The sequence below is a fragment of the Diadema antillarum genome, unplaced genomic scaffold, assembly GCF_040938485.1.
Source record: "Diadema antillarum isolate AM-2024a unplaced genomic scaffold, OU_Dant_1.0 scf00000156, whole genome shotgun sequence".
Classification (NCBI taxonomy): Eukaryota; Metazoa; Echinodermata; class Echinoidea; order Diadematoida; family Diadematidae; genus Diadema; species Diadema antillarum.
In genome coordinates, this window is record NW_027271045.1 from 138,734 (window position 1) to 158,912 (window position 20,179).

The window sequence follows — 20,179 nt, forward strand, 5'->3', positions numbered from 1 at the left end:
TTTTTCACATTGATCAGTATTTATAACAAGTGTCCTGAGTTGTAATTTGTATGGCAGTGGTAATCACAAGTTTGATAATGGCCACTATTTGGATATTTCCTTTGTAGCCATGCAGAAATTAACATGAAATGAGTAAACTTCTAGGTAAAACTAATTTGCTGAGCATTTAGTGCATGATGACACAGAGAGAATTAAACACACAACAAACAAACGAACAAACAAACAAATATGGGAACTTGCAAATGAAATCAAGACAAAGCTTCACCAAACTCTTGGTTTGTGCAACTGCATTTCACGATATTGCTCTGGGTTTTACAAATGTATTTACAGACATGTAATTACATAATCTGATATGTAAATATATATACACATATACAAAGTTTGCATAATGAAGGTTTTATGATTACCATGGGCTAAGCCATGGCTTGAAGCAAATGGGACCAAGGAACTCAATGTGTCTCACACTGAAATAGATTCCAGAAAGATATTGAGTATATTTTCTTATGCTTTGCAAGTTAGAAAAACAAACATCAAACTCTTGATCTATAATGACTTCTAAAATTTTGGTCTTGAGTGAATTTGTCTTTACCGTTATAACAAACACACGGTTGTAACAACATTTTGTTACAATGAAGTATAAAAGATTTGGGTCTAAAATTCATTATCTATATATCTTCATACATACTTTATATGTTTGGCCACAACAACATTTCGACATAATGAAAGAAAACTTCTAGTCCCAAGGACTTCACTATGATGGGAGCCCTTACAATGGGTTCCCTGCGACAAGTTGCACGTCGTTGACTACTGACAGAAGGCAGAATTAGGCAAGGGAAAGAGACACACTTCATTTTGAAGTGCTACCAGCATGCTGCTGTCACTGGAGTGTGACTCTCGTCTCAAAAAGTACTTATGGCTGATTAGTTTCATGAAAAACATATTTTTTGCCTTTCACAGAATCATAACAAGGTGCTCACAACATTTTCAAGTACTTATGTCTAGTGTATAATCTCATTGTCTTCAATGTCATTATGAACCCTTTCTGTGCCAGGGACTTTGGATGGTGTGATAACTCTATGAGGCTTTTTTGTGTCAATCAGCACTCAGAGCACACAAAGGCTTAATATACTCAACACAATAAAGGCAACTCTGATTTACTCTAGCTGGTAACACATCTAACATGTCATCATAGCTGAGAAATTTCTCTATTCCCCACAAAAACACAGTGTCAAGTCTTGCAGGACAAGGAGTGCCAAGTCTTGCCAGACAAGGAGTGTGATTCAAAAGTCATAATCACAGATTTTCTTGATATCTTACAAATGTAAGGAGTTCCAAGTATGTGGAATAAGGAATGTATTTCAGAAATTACGGGAGCAGACAAATAATTTCTCAGTAAAAGCGACCATTACTGTGAAATCACTCGGCAGAAATTTAGGACATGTAGGTCTTCTTAACTATTCCTCACAGGACAAAGATGGCCGATGTAGATGTGGAAATCCATTGGTAATCTGCTGGCGGTAAAAGGTTAGTGGGACATTTAATTTGTCTTAAAGGGCACAAAATATGTGCCTGTTGTCCTCTGATTCTCACAAAATGTCTCACATTCTAAGACGATCTTTATCTCACATAGAAACGTGAAATGTTTGCTCAAAAGGCAGTTCGAGGTGAAAGAAGCTCCTGCCGTAGATTGTTCATTTTCTCTCTCGAGAAGCCTGTAACAGCATGCACATCTTTGAGTAAAATTCTTGTGAGTCCATGCGGTCAAGTTTTACACCAGATGACCCATGTTTCTCAGGTAGTGTTCTCTGCCCCTCCCTCCTCGGGCTGGCCCTCTGGGACAGGGGGACTGAGCTTGGGGATCGAGTCCTGAGCAGTCTTCCACTGGATGAGCTGAAACTCTACCGACACCGTCAACGGGGGCGCCGGCTTCTCTTCCTCCTCATCCGTGTTCAGTGTCACCCCGGAGACAGGCCGCTTGGCCCCGCCCTTCCCACCATCTTTCTTCACCTCCTTGGAAGCGTCTGCCTTGCCTTGCTTCTTTCCTGTTTTCATGACATTGAAGATTTCGACACCATCTCAAGTAATCTGGAAACACTTTATGCCATACATAGCTATATCTATGTGTATGTCATGACATCAATGTGTATATCAACTTGGGCTGTGCATTGGTAGCCATCACAGATGATATTCATAATGCATTTTCAATCTAAATTTCTGTTCTTAGCCGAAGAGAATAACGATGGGAACAACATTTCATTCCAATACTTGAACTATCATAAAAATGGATATAAACACACTGATTGCAATACACTCTGATGACAGAAATGAGAATCTCCTTCATAGCTTGAAAAATTGCACTGAGAATACATCTACTAGCTCTACACCACACAAGGCATATTCTTTATTAGACCAAACTTTCACTACTATGTCATCCAAGAACCTTGTACATTCAAGTTTCAACTCTTAGGCTCAAATCTACCTCACTACTGGTATGACACTTTTAGTGCAAAACGGAGCAATTTTCTCCTACCTTTATCCTTGTCCTGTTTTGCATCTTTCCCTTTCTTGCCCTTGGCCGAGTCATTCCCATCAGATTTCTTCTTCTTGTCCTGCAAGAATCAAGATGTGACAATCAATATTTCTACCATTACTTTAACTCTCTGTGTGCCTAGAGTGCTGATTGACACAGAAAACCCCCACAGCACTGCACAGATTGTCAAAAGTCTTAGTCAGATAAAGGGTATACATGGCAATTCTTCTGAACATATTCTTCTGGAAGGATAAAAATCTGCACTAAAATGATACAGACTAATGACTATCTCAAACTTTCCATCCTTTGAAGTTTTTAAGAAACTCTGTAATTCCATTATGCACTGACTTTGATGATGCTTTGGTGAAATGCTAAAAGTATAAAATCTTACCAGCAGGGAAGGGGACATCCAAAATTAATCTGCATGTTTTTTCAACAGCTAATACATAAATCTGGAACAACAGTACATTGCATAGAAAGATCAATTGGGGGAATATCACAAACTGGACACTCTGCTAAGAAATACAGTGTATCTCCTTTCCTGCTGAGCATGAAACCAAAACTTGTTTCCTTGTGATGTGCATGCACGTAGGGGGCATTTTATCGAGCATTTTGTCAGACATTTTTTCTGACAAACTGTTCTAAGCTACTAAAATCCTTGCATCTGACTGGCCGATGGAAAGAGCAAATTTGCAGAAAAAATATTTGACAAAGCGCCTGATAAAATGCCCCCTTGCTGAAAGCTCTAAACTTTGAATATCAAAAGCTAATATACAGGACAGCATTTGATGAAGCCCAAACATCACACCAAAATTAGGGGGGAAACCTGATCATAGTGGCATTATACAATTCATTGGACTTGAGACGCTCTAAAATCAGAAATTTAGAGTACAAGGAAATTGTCGTGTGCGAAGCAGGACAGAAACACTGCCCTCAGTCTATGGATTCATAGCTTCATCATGCTTTTAAACCATAAGATTTACTGAAGACACAGAGAGAATTCATGTACATTCTATATTAAAGTCTGAGCCCCTGAAATGAAAGAAAAGAAAATTTAAATGTTGAACCATTTTCTGGCATGGATATACCAAAGCAGTCACAAAAATGAAGCAACTCAGATTAGAATGGCCTGAATGATTGCTGTGAAAGAAGACGACATCGATCATACCTTCCTTCCATCACCCGTCTCCTCCTCATGCTCCTCCTCCTGGTCCCCACCCAGTGCCGCGCCCTCACATATGCACACTTCCTCCGCCCTGGTCTCCCCATTGACAAACTCTGCCAGATCCAGATGGTAGGCCCCCAATACAGTGACCTCTGGTGGGAGGTGATGGAGCTCTATCTCCGGCTCCTTCTTCTTCTTCTTCTTTCCGTCATCCTTCCCACCCTGCGACGAAATGAAAGTAATGTCTCACAATATACTGGTTTTGTAAATCAAGGGCTCTGAGTGCCTTTACTCAAAGGAGAGCGTATTCTAATTGTGTTTTCAGGGATACACAGTAGTTGCAAAATAGCCACTGCCACAATTACAGTGTTTGAAAATACAGTCAGTCTCGCCAAAGTCAATCTATTTAGACTGAAGAAATAGCTTTGACTTATGACTTTTGACAATTTGACTTATGAGGGATTAAAATCAATAGAATATAAAGAGGTTAGGACTTGAAAAGACCTTTGACTTCAGCAATTATCTAAACTTATGTGAGATCAACTTAAGCAAGGCCTGTTGGCTTATCATAGTTCACACAAAGGTTATTGTTTGATATACGGTATAAATGCTCAGAAATTTTACATGGATTTAAATTCAGATCAATCAAGAGTACCAAAAACTTTGAAAATAATGCAAACATGAATATTTGAAACACAGTGGGCATCCTTTGTATCAATATTCTACTTTGAAAAGGAAATATAATCCAACCATTTGCGGAATATCATATTGCCCATAATTAGGCATCCCGGTATAGCTTCCTTGGAGCTGCGAATGGGATTACTGCAACAAGTAACAAGTAAATCACTTGCTACACATGTGATGATGACAAGGGCAAAATGATGGTAATCTGGGACTAAACAGTGTCAAAAAGTTTTGCCTTTTTCCACTAAATGAAATATAGGTGGTCTTTGTGACACTTAAACACTGCATTTTGCATCCATGAGCAAGACATTAACTGCCATAACACTCTGCTCTACAAGTCATAAGCATACAAAAGTGTAACCATGGGTAGCTGAACATTACTACAATTTGAATTTGACATTTTTGTACAATTAGGTAATAACCTGGTTTAAATGTACCACAGGATACAGTACTCGAGGTGGGGATTTGAATCCAGTGACCAGGGTAGCAATGCTATGGTACAGCTTTTAACCCTTTAAGTGCCCAGGTGGCTTAATTTGCCAAGCTTCTTCATCAGTATTCTAGTCTTCTATCTAAACTTGACCTAGTTGTACAGGTTATATAATGTAGCAAGCCCACACTCAGGTGTACGTAGCAATGTGCCTTAGTTCAACAGGAAGGCCATGGTGAAACAATAGGGATTAGGGGGATTAGGTAATCTCTTTTCATTGACATTTATGCCAACTGGCAAAGAGAGCTCTCCAGCATTGGTGTGAATCAGCAAACAAAGCACACATTAGGGGTTAAGTACATGTAAGTCAGCTCTGTAAAAATATCTTCTTCCACTGGTAGTCACATGTTTATACCATCTGGCTACCATGCATCACTATCATCATCATAATCAGTTACCTTGGCATCCTTGGGTTTCTCCTGCTTGTCCTTGGTCCTGCTGGCTCCACTAGCACCCCTCTTCTCTCCCTTCCCTCCGTCCTTCTCCTTGCCCCCCTTCTTCACACTGGCCGCACTGTCCCGCCCGTCTTCCTCGGCCGGATACGAGAGCACCTGGTTGATACATACAACATATATAATAGCATTGGTGTGATGGTTGCCTGGTCTCCACGGAAGGAAATACAGTCAACCTTGCCTAAGTTGAAACGACTTGGACTGAGAAATATCTTAAACTTAAAGAAATTTTACTTATGAGGGATTAAAATCAATAGATTATAAAGAGAACAGGAGTTGCAAAGACCTTCAACTTTAATAGGCAATTATTTGACTTAAGTGATCATTTGACTTATGCGAGGTTGACTTATGCGAGGTCGACTTAAGCAAGGTTGACTGAATTATCACATATTGAATGGCCAATATGGATACCGTCAAACCTGCTTCAATGGCAATAGATGTGTCTATAGCAACCACTTGTGCTGTACAACTACTACTGAGAAAATGAATGTGTCAAAGACAATATGGCAGACCTTCAAAAGATATGCACACATTTTGTGAACATGTTTCCAATTTTCATGTTAATTAAGTGCTAAAAACAAAAACGTTCTATACAAGAGGTCCTCAGAATATCAAAATATGATATCTACCATAATGTTGTGATACATCCATGTCATAATCTACTCCACTCTATTTCTGTTACCTTATCCTCCTTGATTTCAATGTCCAGACCTCTCTTGAGGAGTTCCTTGAGGGCAGGCAGGTCGTCAATCAGGATCTCCCTCTCGTACACCAGCTCCATCCCTTCTTCGCTCCACGGCAGCCCCTCCGTCCTGAAGGGTACCAGCTTGAGGTCCTGCTGAGAAGGGGTCGATTTCTCTCCCTCACCAGTCTCCCCCGCCTTCTCTTCTTTCTCCTCATCCTCCTTCTTCCCCTCCCCCTCCACCACAGACCCTGGCTGGTCAGCACCAGTATCATCAAGTCCTTAAAAAGCAATCACAGAAGGCAATGAAAAAGGAGCAAAACATTATGAGTCAAGGCAATACATCCAAGGTGATACTGCAAAGCCATACTGGAGGCTTGGCAAACCTATCTTGAAGTAACAAAAAAAATTAAAAAAGAACAAACACAAATCAAAAGCCACCTATAACCCAATAATTCAGAGAAATGGGCAAATGTAGCTTTGAAGTTGCAGCATCAAGGATATCTGGAGAGATATTTTGATCACTATTACCATTTAAAACATTCTGTGATGAAAGGGTAAAGTACATCAAATCTCAACGATTATATTACGCCAGGAAAATGGCTCAATATTTCACACTTGGCATTTGCCATTGTTTAGTGGTGAAGATATAGAGATGGAAAAAGGGCAAACCGGTGCCAAATGTAATATAAGCCAAATTACCATTCATCTCCACATCTCCCATGTGACCATTTGTTTCTGCCTGACGACTTTCTTCTGTTATCTCAGGAAGTGTTTGTGTGAGATCTTCCGCCTTTGGGGACTGAAAAAATGCAGAAATGAGAAGTAAGAGAGAAGAACATTACCAAGGAACCATTAACACAGACAAACCAAAAATCAAAACATCCCCCCCCCCTCAAGAAAAAAAAAGTGTAGCAATTCATTGGAAGCTGCTACACAAAGTGTGCAAATTTCAACTGCAAATATTGAAAAAAAAAATCACACTGGACACAATTCTTATAATCTCTTTTGAATTTTGGTGGCAAGATTTAATGCATCCCAACAGAATATCAAATCAAATTCCCATGAATTTAACCCTTACATGGTGCCAACAGATTTCCAAGTCTCTAGACTAAGGTGCTGGTTTTCCCAGTGCCAGGTTTAATAGGAGACCTTAGAAGAAACCAGGGTTAATTTTAGCAGCAGACTTATGAACAGGCAAGCAAGTAAACAGAGGAATCAGTTCATGAATCATTCTACCATAGAACTGAATTAGTTTTCGGTGTGAAAATTTTCAAAAATGTTCACAAATTTTGCACTCTGCTGTAACAGCCCAAATATCAGAAAATGTGAATATCTTTGAGAAAACTTTGGGAAATAGTGCTGTACAGTCTACCTTGCTTAAGTCAACTTCGCATAAATCAAATATTCGCTTAGGTCAAAGGTCTTTTCAAGTCCCCTTCTCTTTGTAATCAACTGATTTTAGTCCCTCATAAGTCAAATTTCCTAAAAGTCAATGCTATTTCTTCATAGATTTGACTTAGGCGAGGTAGGTTGACTGTATGTACAGACTAAATCGTCGCTTGCCCGGAAGAAGGGAACGAGCACCGAATTTCATCAAAATATTCAATTTTTTAATTTTAACAGAAAATGATAGGGAATGTAAAGAAGTTTTATAAGATGTTACTCAAAATCTCAAAATGAACGTCATTATGACGTAATCAATGAATTGTAGAAGGAAACGAGCTCCCAAAGCCGAAAAGTCTTCCCGGTAAAAGGGAATGAATGCATACGCGCCGTTTTCCCGGTCAACGATAATCGCAGACGTTTCCCTGCAAAACGGCATAAATGCGAGTGTTGGCAACAGTTTTAGTCTGCTGTGTTGAGAAGGAACTGGTAAGTTTACCGATAAAAGTTACTCAAGAAGGAATTAAACAATTTGTGTCAGTCGGTCTAGATATCTCTTTCCCAAATTTGCACGAGTCTCTGTAATAAGTAATAAATAATGCCACTTTGATCGCAAGTTTTCTCTACAAAACATAATTTACGGTATTTCGATCACTGCGAACTACGCTTAGTCCCAAACGCAATATTTTGTGTAGTGCAGTGCAACGTGTTGTGTAAATAATAAACTTTTAAGTTTTATAAAGGGTGATGGAAATTGAACAGGTTAACTTCTAATTCTGAACGCGCAATCACAGCTGCTACTTCTGCTAGATTCTAGACTTATAGTACTAGGAATATGCCTGTCCTCAAGATTCACGATTTGATAAAGAAAAGCATTCCAATAGTCGATAGAAATACAAAAGTCAATAGAATACGAAATCCACACACACCCACAGTGCAATATCAATGCTGTGAAACACTGTACATGTACAAAGTGTATGACACGGAGAGATTTTTGTCACAATTTTTTTTTTAAAATGTAAACATTTTTATTTTTTAATTTTACATTTTTGAGTACAAGGTCACAAAACTGTTACCAAACAGAGATTTAGTACTTGTATCATTCAAATATTAGTTTTGATTACAAAAATAGTTTAATAAAATGAGAAATTATTTTAGATGCACCTTTCAGCTGTCAAGATGCAAGTTTGGTCCTACAGTTTTTCTATGGGTTGCATGTATGTGGTCAGTATATAGCTTGTTATAACTGAACACATATGTAGTAGGTGTGACGAAATCGAAGTCTGATTTTGATTAGCCTAACTTTAATATTATTAAATTGTTGACATAAATATTGAGTCTTATTCTTAAGACTCACTTCTAGTCGTAAGCCTAAGTCTTAGTTATATCCGCCGGGCCCTGTACGAATTTGTGAATCACTTGGATTTCGACTTCTTGTGGTAATCAGTCACCTGTCAACAAATAACGGCGAATATATCTCCGTAGCCGAACAAAACATTGGACTGGTCGGCCACTGATCAAAATGTCCGTTTGGCATTTCTACTCGCCGTACGGGCCCGGAGTGGATCTGTGACTTAGTCTTAGGCATTACTCTTGGATCTGACATTACTCGCGTAAGTACTGGACGTAAGTGCGCGTACTGTCTGGACTAGTTTGGATTAGGAGTTGCAGTTGCTTGCCGTCGATCTATCTGATAGATGTCTAAACTAAAGTGAGTCCTTCATTCTCTGAAGTCTTGATCAACGTCAAACAAACAACATGCCAAGGTCTAACTTTAGGTTTGAAATCGGTTTACTCTAGAAATAAAAATATTTCAACCGCGCTTACCCAAACTCTGCAGGCGTATTAAACGCACTTAGGCTTAGATCTAATTAAGTTGGATAATCGTAAGATCTCGATCAATTTTAGGTCCACAATAATACTCGATGGATAAGAAATACAAAGAAACAAAAATAAATTAAAGTAAAAAAAATGCTCCAGATCTTTATAATGATTTAGTGACTGTCCAGTCTAGTACTGTTACAGTTTATCTAATAATCTTTAAATGCCGATTTACGCCTTCATTTAATTAGATTAAAATTTCTAGTTGACTGCTCTGACTGAAATGAAAATAGAAATTGAAAACGTGGAAACATTTCTCAGGCTTAATAAGTAGGATTAAATGCAATGAATCGATCGAAGATGGCCCATGGCCATATTTTCAAATTCAAGATCTTACAATTCGTTCAGACTACACTTGTATTTGATCGGATTAAAATTCAAATGTGCTCTTCAGCCCTTGTCGTCAACTTCCAGCATTTCAAATGAAAAAAAAAAATTATCAACGCTTTTGACTCAAATTTAATTTTTAAATTGAAATTTCTAAGTCTATATCAAAGTTTACAGATGAATGTCATTGTCTGGTATGGTAAATTGAGCTTCAAGTTCTTGGGCTCCACAAATATAAAACACTTTCAAAATAGGCTTTGGCTGATAGACCAGACATAGTACCATTAACTTCTGGTGAATTAAATTGACCTTTACTTAGAAGTCTTAAGTAGTTAATGATGAATAATAATTATTAATTGCCTCATATGCCAATGTTGCTCTATATAGGATCACAGTCTTTCTCTAAGGTCCCAGCTATTTTTTAATACTACATTAGATCTAAAGAGTTTTATGAACTATTTTATACATATATATGCAATAATTTTATGTCCATATAAATGATAAAATATTTCATAAAACTCTTTAGATCTATAAATTGATTAATTAAGTATTCAAAGAAAGATGGAAAACTAGAGAAAGATTCATATTGATTAAGAGTAAAGATTCCTTTCGTTTTTATTTTGTTAATGATAGATCAATGGACCCAGAAGATCTCATCCTTGTGCAGTGGAAAAGAGATGGCAAAGAAAATACAGTTGCAGTGAAGGACATCATTTGCCCCGATGGACCGCCGCACCCAGGATCCACAATTATCATGGAGTGGAAGACTAGTAAAAAAAAAACTGAAATATGGGAAGGCACAGTCCTCCATGTTCCAGAGGAAAAGGATGAAGGAGAAGAAGAGGAAAGTATGATGGTGGATTCAGAGAGTTCAGAGGAAGAAGATGATAACATTCCGCTTGCCAGATTTTCTGCACAAGTAATTCAAACATAAAATTAATATATTTTTTTAAAAACCGTGAGTACAGTGGTGAGCAAGTTATGGTAACTGAAGTACACATATCTTATCACAATTGGCTGACAAAATTGGCATACTCACAAAACTTAGGCATCAAAATGTAATATCTTGTATACAGTTGTTATGATAACTCTTCAAAAATTGGAAGAATGGCATTGGGAGGGATTGATCCATTGCCTCATCACTGTTTTGATTTGTTTTATTCATGTATTTCCATAATTAGCACTTCTACCAACTACATGTAGGCCTACAACTTCTTGGTAGTCTACAGCAGATGCAATTAGCTAATAAATGGCCACTCAAACACTTCATTCTGGGTTTGTGTGTAATTCATGATTTGTGTAATTCGTGATTTAAAGGTACAGGATTCCATCATTATCATGACTTTATTGGAACTTTGCAGTATTGTGAAAGAAATACTGATAGAGAACTGTCATACAAATGATGTAAGCTGGTAATAAGGATATCACTAAATCACTTATAAGAAATAAAGGTTAATTAGAATTTTGTCATGATGTCACATTAAATTCAGAGTAAAGAAAAACAAAAGAAAATCCCTTTTTTTTTTGCTGCTTCTTGATCTGTAAAATACTGGTGGCTGAAAATTCTTTTTAAAGCATTGTTCTAAGATCAGCAGTTATCTGAAGAATTTCTTGTGTATATTTGCAGTCACTTGAAATGGGCTACTACTATTAAAATTCAATAATTATGATTTAAAACATGTTACTACATAAAGTTAAATAATGGAATTTGTTTTTAGATCCAGTTGTGTTTGTGTACTTGATTTCTCATTATGAAATTATGTTGTGTTAGGAAACATCTGCAATTTCCAGTAACATTTTATTGCTCTCTTACTTAGCCCATCAAATGTCAGAAGTAATCTGCCTTAGAATACTAATTTTTTACACTTAAAACTGTGAATGGAAAAAAAGGAATTGACCAGAATTCTTAATCATTAGATTTATTAAGCTCTATTGTCATTTTTATATCTTTTCTAAATTATGTTTTTTCTTTCTACCTCACATGCATAGGTACCTCCATCAACCAGAAATGATGGGAATTCTTCAGAATCAAGTAAAGAAAATACACTCCAGTCTGAGGTAAATGCTTGTAATTCATGATGTATTAAATGGCAGTCACAATTAACCAAGAACGTTTAAGTGTGAGTTGCATTTGTAAGATTTGCAAAGCAATGGACTAGAATATTTCAACAACAACAAAAAAAAAAATACTCATAAAACAACCATTGGATATTCTTTGATATACTATTAAACTATTTATCAGGCCTAATGGTTGAGTGTTTACATTGAATGTTACATTTTAATATCCCCTTTAGATACCCCATCGAATGTCAGAAGTAATCTGCCGTATAATGTATCTGTAACACTTACAACAGCAAATGAAGAAAAAAAGTGATTCACAAGATTTTTGAATTATTATATTTGATTAGCTGTATTGTCAATTTTAGATCTTTTTCACATGCATTCTTCCCTGAACAGGCACCGTCATCAACTGCAAATGATCAGAATTCTTCAAAACCAAGTCAAGAAAAGACTCTCCAGTCTAGGGTAAATACTTGTTATTTGTTATAAAGGCAGAAATCCACCTCAATGCCATGATTAACCAAAAATAATAAAATTTAGGTTGCATTTGTGAAATTTACAAGGTTTAGGTAATAGTAGGTTTTGAGAAATATCCATAGAACAGCTGTTAGACATTGTTCACTGTACTATACTATAAAGCCTTTGTATCAGGCCTACTGCTGGTGTGTTTACATCGAATGTCAAAAGTAATCTACCTTATGTCGTTGATCTTTAACACAAGTTTGCAACACTGAATGAAACAAAAAAAAAAGGTTATTCACCAGATTTCTGAATTATTAGTTTTGAGTAGCTTTGTTGTCATTTTGATATCTTTTCTAGATGTATTTCCTTTCCATAATACTTGTAGGCACCTTCATCAGCTGCAAATGATCAGAGTTCTTCAAAACAAAGTCAAGAAAAGACTCTACAGTCTGAGGTAAATGCTTACTATTTATTGTAAAGGCAGGAGATTCACCTCAATGCCATAATCAACCAAAAACATTAAAATGTAAGTTGCAATCGTGAAATTTATAAGGTATAGGTTTTGGTAGATTTGGAATTTAAATATCCATATCCAAATGTTCGCTGTACTATTAAGTCTTTGTACCAAACCTAGTGCTGGAGTGTTTACATCAAATGTCAGAAATAATCACCTTATGATTTTTGATCTTCAACACAAGATTAAGACAGTGAATGACAAAAAAAAAATGTAATTTACCATATTTCCAAATGATTAGTTTTGAGTAGTTTTGTTGTCATTTCGATATAATTTATCAGTTACCTTCTTTCCATAATAGGCATCGTCATCAACTGCAAATGATCAGGATTCTTCAAAACCAAGTCCAGAAAAGACTCTCCACTCTGAGGTAAATAGTTGTTATTTATGATTTAAAAGCAGGAGATCAAAGTTGCAAATATCCACCTCAATGTCATTAACCAGGAACATTAAAATGTAGGTTCATAAGAGATTGGACTAGATATTTAACAAATATATCTATTAAACAGCCATTAGACATGGTGGCCCGTATTCTCGAAGGAAAACCGTGGTTTAAACCACGATTTATGCAAATTTCATGGTATACCGGAGCGCCACTGCTATAACACACTCTGGCGCGTACATTTAGGTTCAATCATCCCGATGATTAGCGCTCATGTGTTGGCAAAGGACGCAAATTCCACCCTTGTTGCCATGGTTTAGACCACGGTTTATGTAAATTGACGCATAATGAATTTACATAAACCGTGGTCTAAACCATGGCAACAAGCGTGAACTTCGCGCCCTTTGCCAACACATGCGCTTATCATCGGGATGATTGGACCTTAGTGTACGCACCAGAGCGTGTTATAGCAGTGGTGCTCCGGTGTACCATGAAATTTGCATAAACCATGGTTTAAACCACGGTTTTCCTTCGAGAATACGGGCCGGTGTGCTAATCTATAGTCTTTGCATCAGGCCTTGTGATTGAGTGTTTAATCAAATGTCAGAAGTACTTTGCCTTGTAACGTTGATCTTTAGTGAATGAAAAAAATATTCATCTACCAGGGGAGCATATCATGAAACTTGCTCGTCACCGACAGTTGTTATAAGCTACTGAAATCCTTGCATCTGATTGGCTAAGAGCACATTAATAAGTGAAATCACTGACAAAAACACTGGATGAAATGCCCACCAGATTGCTAAATTATTAGATTTGAATAGCTGTATTTTAATTTGATGTCCATGTACATAAATTCTTTTCCATAATAGGCACCTGCATCTACTGAAAATGATGGGAATTCTTTAGATCCAAGTCAAGAAAAGACACTCCAGTCTGAGGTAAATACCGTGTACTTGTAATTTATGATTTAAAGACGAGAGATCTCACTTGCAAATATTTCCAATATACACCTCAATGTCGTAATTAACCAAGAACATTGAAACGTCTGTTACCTTGTGATATTTACAAGGCATCAGGCTAGTAAAGTTTGAAAAATATCCGTGAAACAGCCAGTAGACATTGTTTGCTGTTTTAAAGATTCTTTGTATGAGGCTTAGTGCTGGCATGTTTACATTATATTGGCCTTGAGGTGCCAGAATACTGTTCTGGTCATGTGGTCATATTTTGTCTTGCTTCAGTAACAAAGTCACATTGAAAATTCTACTCTGGCCAAATTTGTGACAAAATGTAAATGCAAAAATATATAAATATGCATAAAACTGTTTTGTTACATAGTCTATCAGACCAGAGATGCACCCCCTAGGCCTACTATAAAAAAGGGAATTGAACAGTCTTGAATCTCACACTGAGTTTCCAAACCCTTTCCTTTCACATTTTCTTTTATTATGTAAGCATCTCCCACCAAATAAGCCAACACAGTAATCTATGGAGGTGATATTTTAGGTGTTCACTTTTTTGAAGCACTAAATGAAAACAAGGAAGCATAATTTTTTTCACAGATTCATTTTACACCCCATTACACATTCTGATAGCATGTAGGACCATGCAGCTCCAATTTCTTAAATGTGGAAAATGTTAAATTATGGCTTTAAAAGTTTTGCTGTACCTGAATGAAGTTTTGAATTCTAAGTTTATGTTTGTGTCAATTGTATACCATTTGATTGATTGACACTCAACTGGTTAACAATCCTTACTATAATATTCATTCATATGTACATATTTTTAATGCAGCCAATACCGGTATGCGGCCTGTCAAGTACTCGTGTTGGTGAGGACATTCCAAGACTCTCTGAGGTAAAGTTTGTTCATTCTGTTCAGGCATTTGACTAAACGTAGGTCATAGGATCTTACAGATATCTGGTTAACATCTGCAATTAAAAGTTTTGGGCAAATCAAAGCTCTTAAGGTAAAGATCGCAAAAGAGTAATAGAAAGCACCAGATTTCTATCTGGTCTGTCCGTGATTTTGCACATTTCATGGATTATCATGCAGATTGATTACCATGGTAACCAAATTCGGGATACTGCCAATAAACTTAGTGGAACCCTTTACAATAAAACATAAACCAATTCATCACATATCATCCTTTCTTTATGACAGACCTTCAAACTTTGAAAATTTTCAGATTGTCCGTGACAAACTGATCACACTCTTATTTGCTCCCCCCCCCCCCCCCCCCCCCCCCCTGCGTGACACATCATATGCAGTTATTCCTCCTTGATAGGTAAAACTATACTGACTTCCAAACTTAAATGATGTCCCCAGGCTTCAGATCAAAGAGTTCATTATGGCTCATTTGTTTGGCCTCACGTTATGACTTGGGCACACCATGATACGTATGCCCAGCTAAATTGGGTGATAACCAGCCACCTTGCGCATTTGGTGCTCTGTTGCTCTGTATCCAAGAAACCTATGGCCTGTAACCTCATGTGAGACCTGACAACATACAACGGGGCAACCGAAAGCAGACTTGGTTTTGTTCTCCCCCCCCCCCCCCCCCCCCAAGCAATCTCTATAGATGGTTACATATGTTACTGTCTCCTGAGCCTGGTGAAGATGAATAAGGCAGGAACCAACTTCACAAGACCCTCTGTTACCTTGAACCAGAGAAAAAAAGGACATCACTGTTTGTCTGGGTATAGAATGTAAGATTACAATATTATGGTAATTTATGCTTGTAATTATAAAAAAAAAAAAATTAGGTGGTTATATCACTTCCCCTCCCCCCCCCCCCCTCCACCACACACACATGCATATTGTATCATTAATAAATTTCTCATATGTTTGTTATTTCACAGAATGGGAAAGCAAGAAAAAAGACTGCAGATCCGACCAGGTGGAAGCAACACATGCGCAAAGAGCGAAGGAGCCATGGGCTCCCATACAAGGCCAGAGATGGGAAACAGCACCAAGCACGCTGTGTAGGCCCTCCATGCGGAGCTTCTTGTAAAGTTAAGTGTAGTACTAAGATCTCAGTAGATGTAAGGGAGGAGCTGTTTAACAGCTATTGGGAGTGTGGCTCTTACGAGAGGCAAAGAGATTTTATCTGTCAGCATGTAAAGCCAACAAATGTTACAGGTGGAAAAATCCCTCGCAATAAGTACTTCCTTCCTACCACCAATGGGCTGCAAAAAGTATGTCAGAAATTTTTCCTGAGTACCTTTGACATCAAGGCTAAGACGGTGTACTACACCTTAGAAAAGAAAGCTGGTCTTTCCTTCTCCAAAAAAGACCAAAGGGGCAAACAGTCACCTAAAAACAAGACCCCAGAAGAGGCATTAGATGAAATTCGCTCTCATATCAAGAGTTTCAAGGTCATTGATTCCCATTATTGCAGATCTTCCAGCTCCCGCCAGTATCTTCCTACAGAGCTGAGTATCTCAAAAATGTACAATATGTACAAAGAATCATCAACAAACCCACAATCAAGTAAGATCTATCGATAAGTGTTTAACAACGAGTTTAACCTGGGTTTCTTTGTTCCGAAGAAAGATGAGTGCAAAAGTTGCACAAGGTATGACAATGCCACCCTGGAGGAAAGAGAAGATCTGCAAGAAGAGCACCAGCAGCACTTGCACAACAAGCAGAGGGCAAGAGACGAGAAAGAGCGGGACAAAGCCAGGGCCCAGGCATGTCAAAGTAGTGCTTCATTTACCTTTGATTTGCAACAGGTCCTGAGTTGCCCATCTGCTTTGACATCTGTACTCTACTACAAACATAAATTATCATCATATAATCTTACGTTCTATAACCAGGCAAACAGTGATGTACTTTGTTTTCTCTGGAGTGAGGTTCAAGGTAACAGAGGGTCTTGTGAAGTTGGTTCCTGCCTTATTCATCTTCTCCAGGCTCTGCCAGACACAGTAACGCATGTAACCCTCTACAGCGATTGCTGTGGGGGGCAAAACAGAAACAAGTTTGTTTCGGCTGCTCTGATGTATGTTGTTCGGACTTCACACATCAAGGTCATTGATCAGAAGTATCTTGAGAGCAGGCATACGCAAATGGAATGCGATTCAGTTCATAGTGCGATAGAGCGTACAAAACGCAAAGTGGCAGTGTATCACCCAAATCAATGGTCCACAGTTGTCACCATGTCCCGCCAAAAGAAGCCCTATGAGGTTAAACAAATGAGCCATGAAGAGTTCTTTGATCTGAAAGGACTGGCCTCTGAAATCCTCCCGAACACACAGAGAGATGTGGAAGGGAACAAAGTGCAGTGGATGAAACTGAAACACTTGAGGTATGAGAAGGCATCTCCCTTGACCATCAAGTTTCGCTACAGCTTTGACGACGACTTCAGTGAACTCAAGGTTTCTGCCTCTTGTCGCAGAATGAAGGTACCCAAACTTGAGATGTTGTACAAGGACATGTTGAAGATCAGCTCAGCAAAGAAGTCAGATCTCATCAACCTCTGTGACACCCTGGTTATTCCTCGTGTATACCATTCCTTTTACAGAGATCTTCCTGCACATATACATGCTGCTGGCTCACAGGTTGAAGACAATGAGAGCTATGTGGAGCATGCTGAAGAATAGCTCTTCATGATCTTCAGTTTGCTGTAGTGCAAGTCTTCAATGATATTCACGTTTGATGGAGAGTAAGTCTTCAATGATTTTCAGGTTTGTTAGAGAGCAAGTCTTCAATGATATTCAGGTTTGCTGGAGAGTAAGTCTTCAGATATTCAGGTTTGCCGGAGAGCAAGTCTTCAATGATATTCACGTTTGATGGAGAGTAAGTCTTCAATGATTTTCAGGTTTGTTAGAGAGCAAGTCTTCAATGATATTCAGGTTTGCTGGAGAGTAAGTCTTCAATGATATTCAGGTTTGCTGGAGAGTAAGTCTTCAATGATATTCAGGTTTGCCGGTGAGCAAGTCTTCAATGATATTCACGTTTGATGGAGAGCAAGTCTTCAATGATTTTCAGGTTTGCTGGAGAGCAAGTCTTCAATGATATTCAGGTTTGCTGGAGAGCAAGTCTTCAATGATTTTGAGGTTTGTTAGAGAGCAAGTCTTCAATGATATTCAGGTTTGCTGGAGAGCAAGTCTTCAATGATTTTCAGGTTTGTTAGAGAGCAAGTCTTCAATGATATTCAGGTTTGCTGGAGAGCAAGTCTTCAATGATTTCCAGGTTTGCTGGAGAGTGAGTCTTCAATGATTTTCAGGTTTGCTGGAGAGTAAGTCTTCAATTATATTCAGGTTTGCTGGAGAGCAAGTCTTCAATAATATTCATGTTTGCTGTAGTGCAAGTCTTCAATGATATTCAGGTTTGATGGAGAGTAAGTATTCAATAATATTCAGTTTTGCTGGAGAGCAAGTCTTCAATGATTTTCAGGTTTGCTAGAGAGTGAGTCTTCAATGATATTCAGGTTTGCTGGAGAGCAAGTTTTCATGATATTCAGGTTTGCTGTAGTGCAAGTCTTCAATTATTTTTCAGGTTTGCTGGAGAGTAAGTCTTCAATGATATTCAGGTTTGCTGGAGAGTGAGTCTTCAATGATATTTGGGTTTACTGGAGAGCAAGTTTTCTATGATATTCAGGTTTGCTGGATAGTAAATCTTCAATGATTTTCAGGTTTGCTGTAGTGTAAGTCTACAGTGATATTCAGGTTTGCTGGAGAGCAAGTCTTCAGTGATATTGAGGTTTGCTGGAGAGTGAGTTTTCAATGATTTGCATGTTTGCTGTAGTGTAAGTTTACAATGATATTCAGGTTTGCTGGAGAGCAAGTCTTCAGTGATATTGAGGTTTGCTGGAGAGTGAGTTTTCAATGATTTGTAGGTTTGATGGAGAGTATGTCTTCAATGAAATTCAGGTTTGCTGGAGAGTAAGTCTTCAATGATATTCAGGCTTGCTGGAGAGTGAGTCTTCAATGTTTTTCAGATTTCCTGGAGAGTGAGTCTTCAATGTTTTACAGGTTTGCTGGAGAGTGAGTCTTCAATGTTTTACAGGTTTGCTGGAGAGCGAGTCTTCAATTATATTCAGGTTTGCTGGAGAGTAAGTCTTCAATGTTTTGTAAGTTTGCTGAAGAGCAAGTCTTCAATGATTTTCAGGATTGCTGAAGAGTAAAATTTCAGTGATATTCACGTTTGCTGAAGACTAGCTGTTCTATTATTTTCGAGTTTGCTGAAGAGTTAGTCTTTAGTGATGTTCGTGTTTGCAAAAGTGTACAAGAATGTCTCCAATGATTTTCAGATGCGCTGAAAAACTAATCTTCAATGTGTGTAGTTGAAGAGAAAATCTTAAATGTTTATCAGATACAATGTATACTGAGAGTATGCCTCCAATAATTTTTTGTTGTGCAGTGGTAAAACTTTAACTTTTTAACGAGTTAAACCAAGGGCTTTTCATCTTAAAGATTTATTTCGGCTGCTCTGATGTATATTGTTCGGACTTCACGCATCAGTATCATCGATCAGAAGTATCTTGAGAGTGGGCATTTGCTCATGGAATGCAATTCAGTTCTTAGTGTATGAAACACAACGTGGCTGTTGCTAAAGCTAATTTCAACATTTGACATGTGTTGCACTCAGGATTGGGAAAAATCATGATTTTCCTGAAAAAAATTAATTAATAAATTAAAATTAATCATTTCTTTAATTTTGAGTTTAGATATAATTTTCTTGTAATGATAATCTACTGTTTATTATTCAAATGATATTTTCCAAAATGAAATTTTTCCTTGGTAAAATGTTAATTACTTTTTGACAGTACGTCTGATTGTTCAGCTATTGAATTAGTTTCTTTATGTGCTTTAATATCTTATATTATATTAATTCATAACTACAATATAATGAAACATCCTAGACAATAATGCTGGAATGTTTACTGTTTATTGTACCTTTACTGAAAAAGAAAATCCACTTTTAAAAATGAGATTTAACATTTTGTTGAAGTGTAGTATGACTCAAACTTGAAGCTGTTAACTGGATTGTAAAGTCTGCAAAGTAATTTCTTTGGTCTAATGGGTTTATTTGTGAATGACTGAAATGGTGATTGTCATGAAATATACATATTTACCTACTGCTTTTCACTGGAATGAGATGCTCTTTTCCAGGATTGGCTTCCATAGTGATATATATATGTATATAATTATTTATACTAAACA

At 37.5% G+C, this 20,179-nt stretch overlaps 1 protein-coding gene across 1 annotated transcript in view; it reads right to left on the reverse strand.

Annotated features, from left to right (window-relative positions):
• Positions 1–1,791: 1,791 nt before the first annotated feature.
• The window catches only part of LOC139722064 (leucine-rich repeat-containing protein 43-like), a 34,626-nt gene continuing 16,238 nt past the window's right edge, over positions 1,792–20,179 (reverse strand). Inside the window, exons 10-14 of the mRNA XM_071633386.1 lie at positions 6,004–6,222; positions 5,268–5,420; positions 3,699–3,917; positions 2,531–2,609; positions 1,792–2,042 (exon numbers count right to left, since the gene is read on the reverse strand). Coding sequence (XP_071489487.1) covers positions 1,792–2,042; positions 2,531–2,609; positions 3,699–3,917; positions 5,268–5,420; positions 6,004–6,222 — 921 coding nt within the window. The remainder of the gene's footprint in view (positions 2,043–2,530; positions 2,610–3,698; positions 3,918–5,267; positions 5,421–6,003; positions 6,223–20,179) is intronic.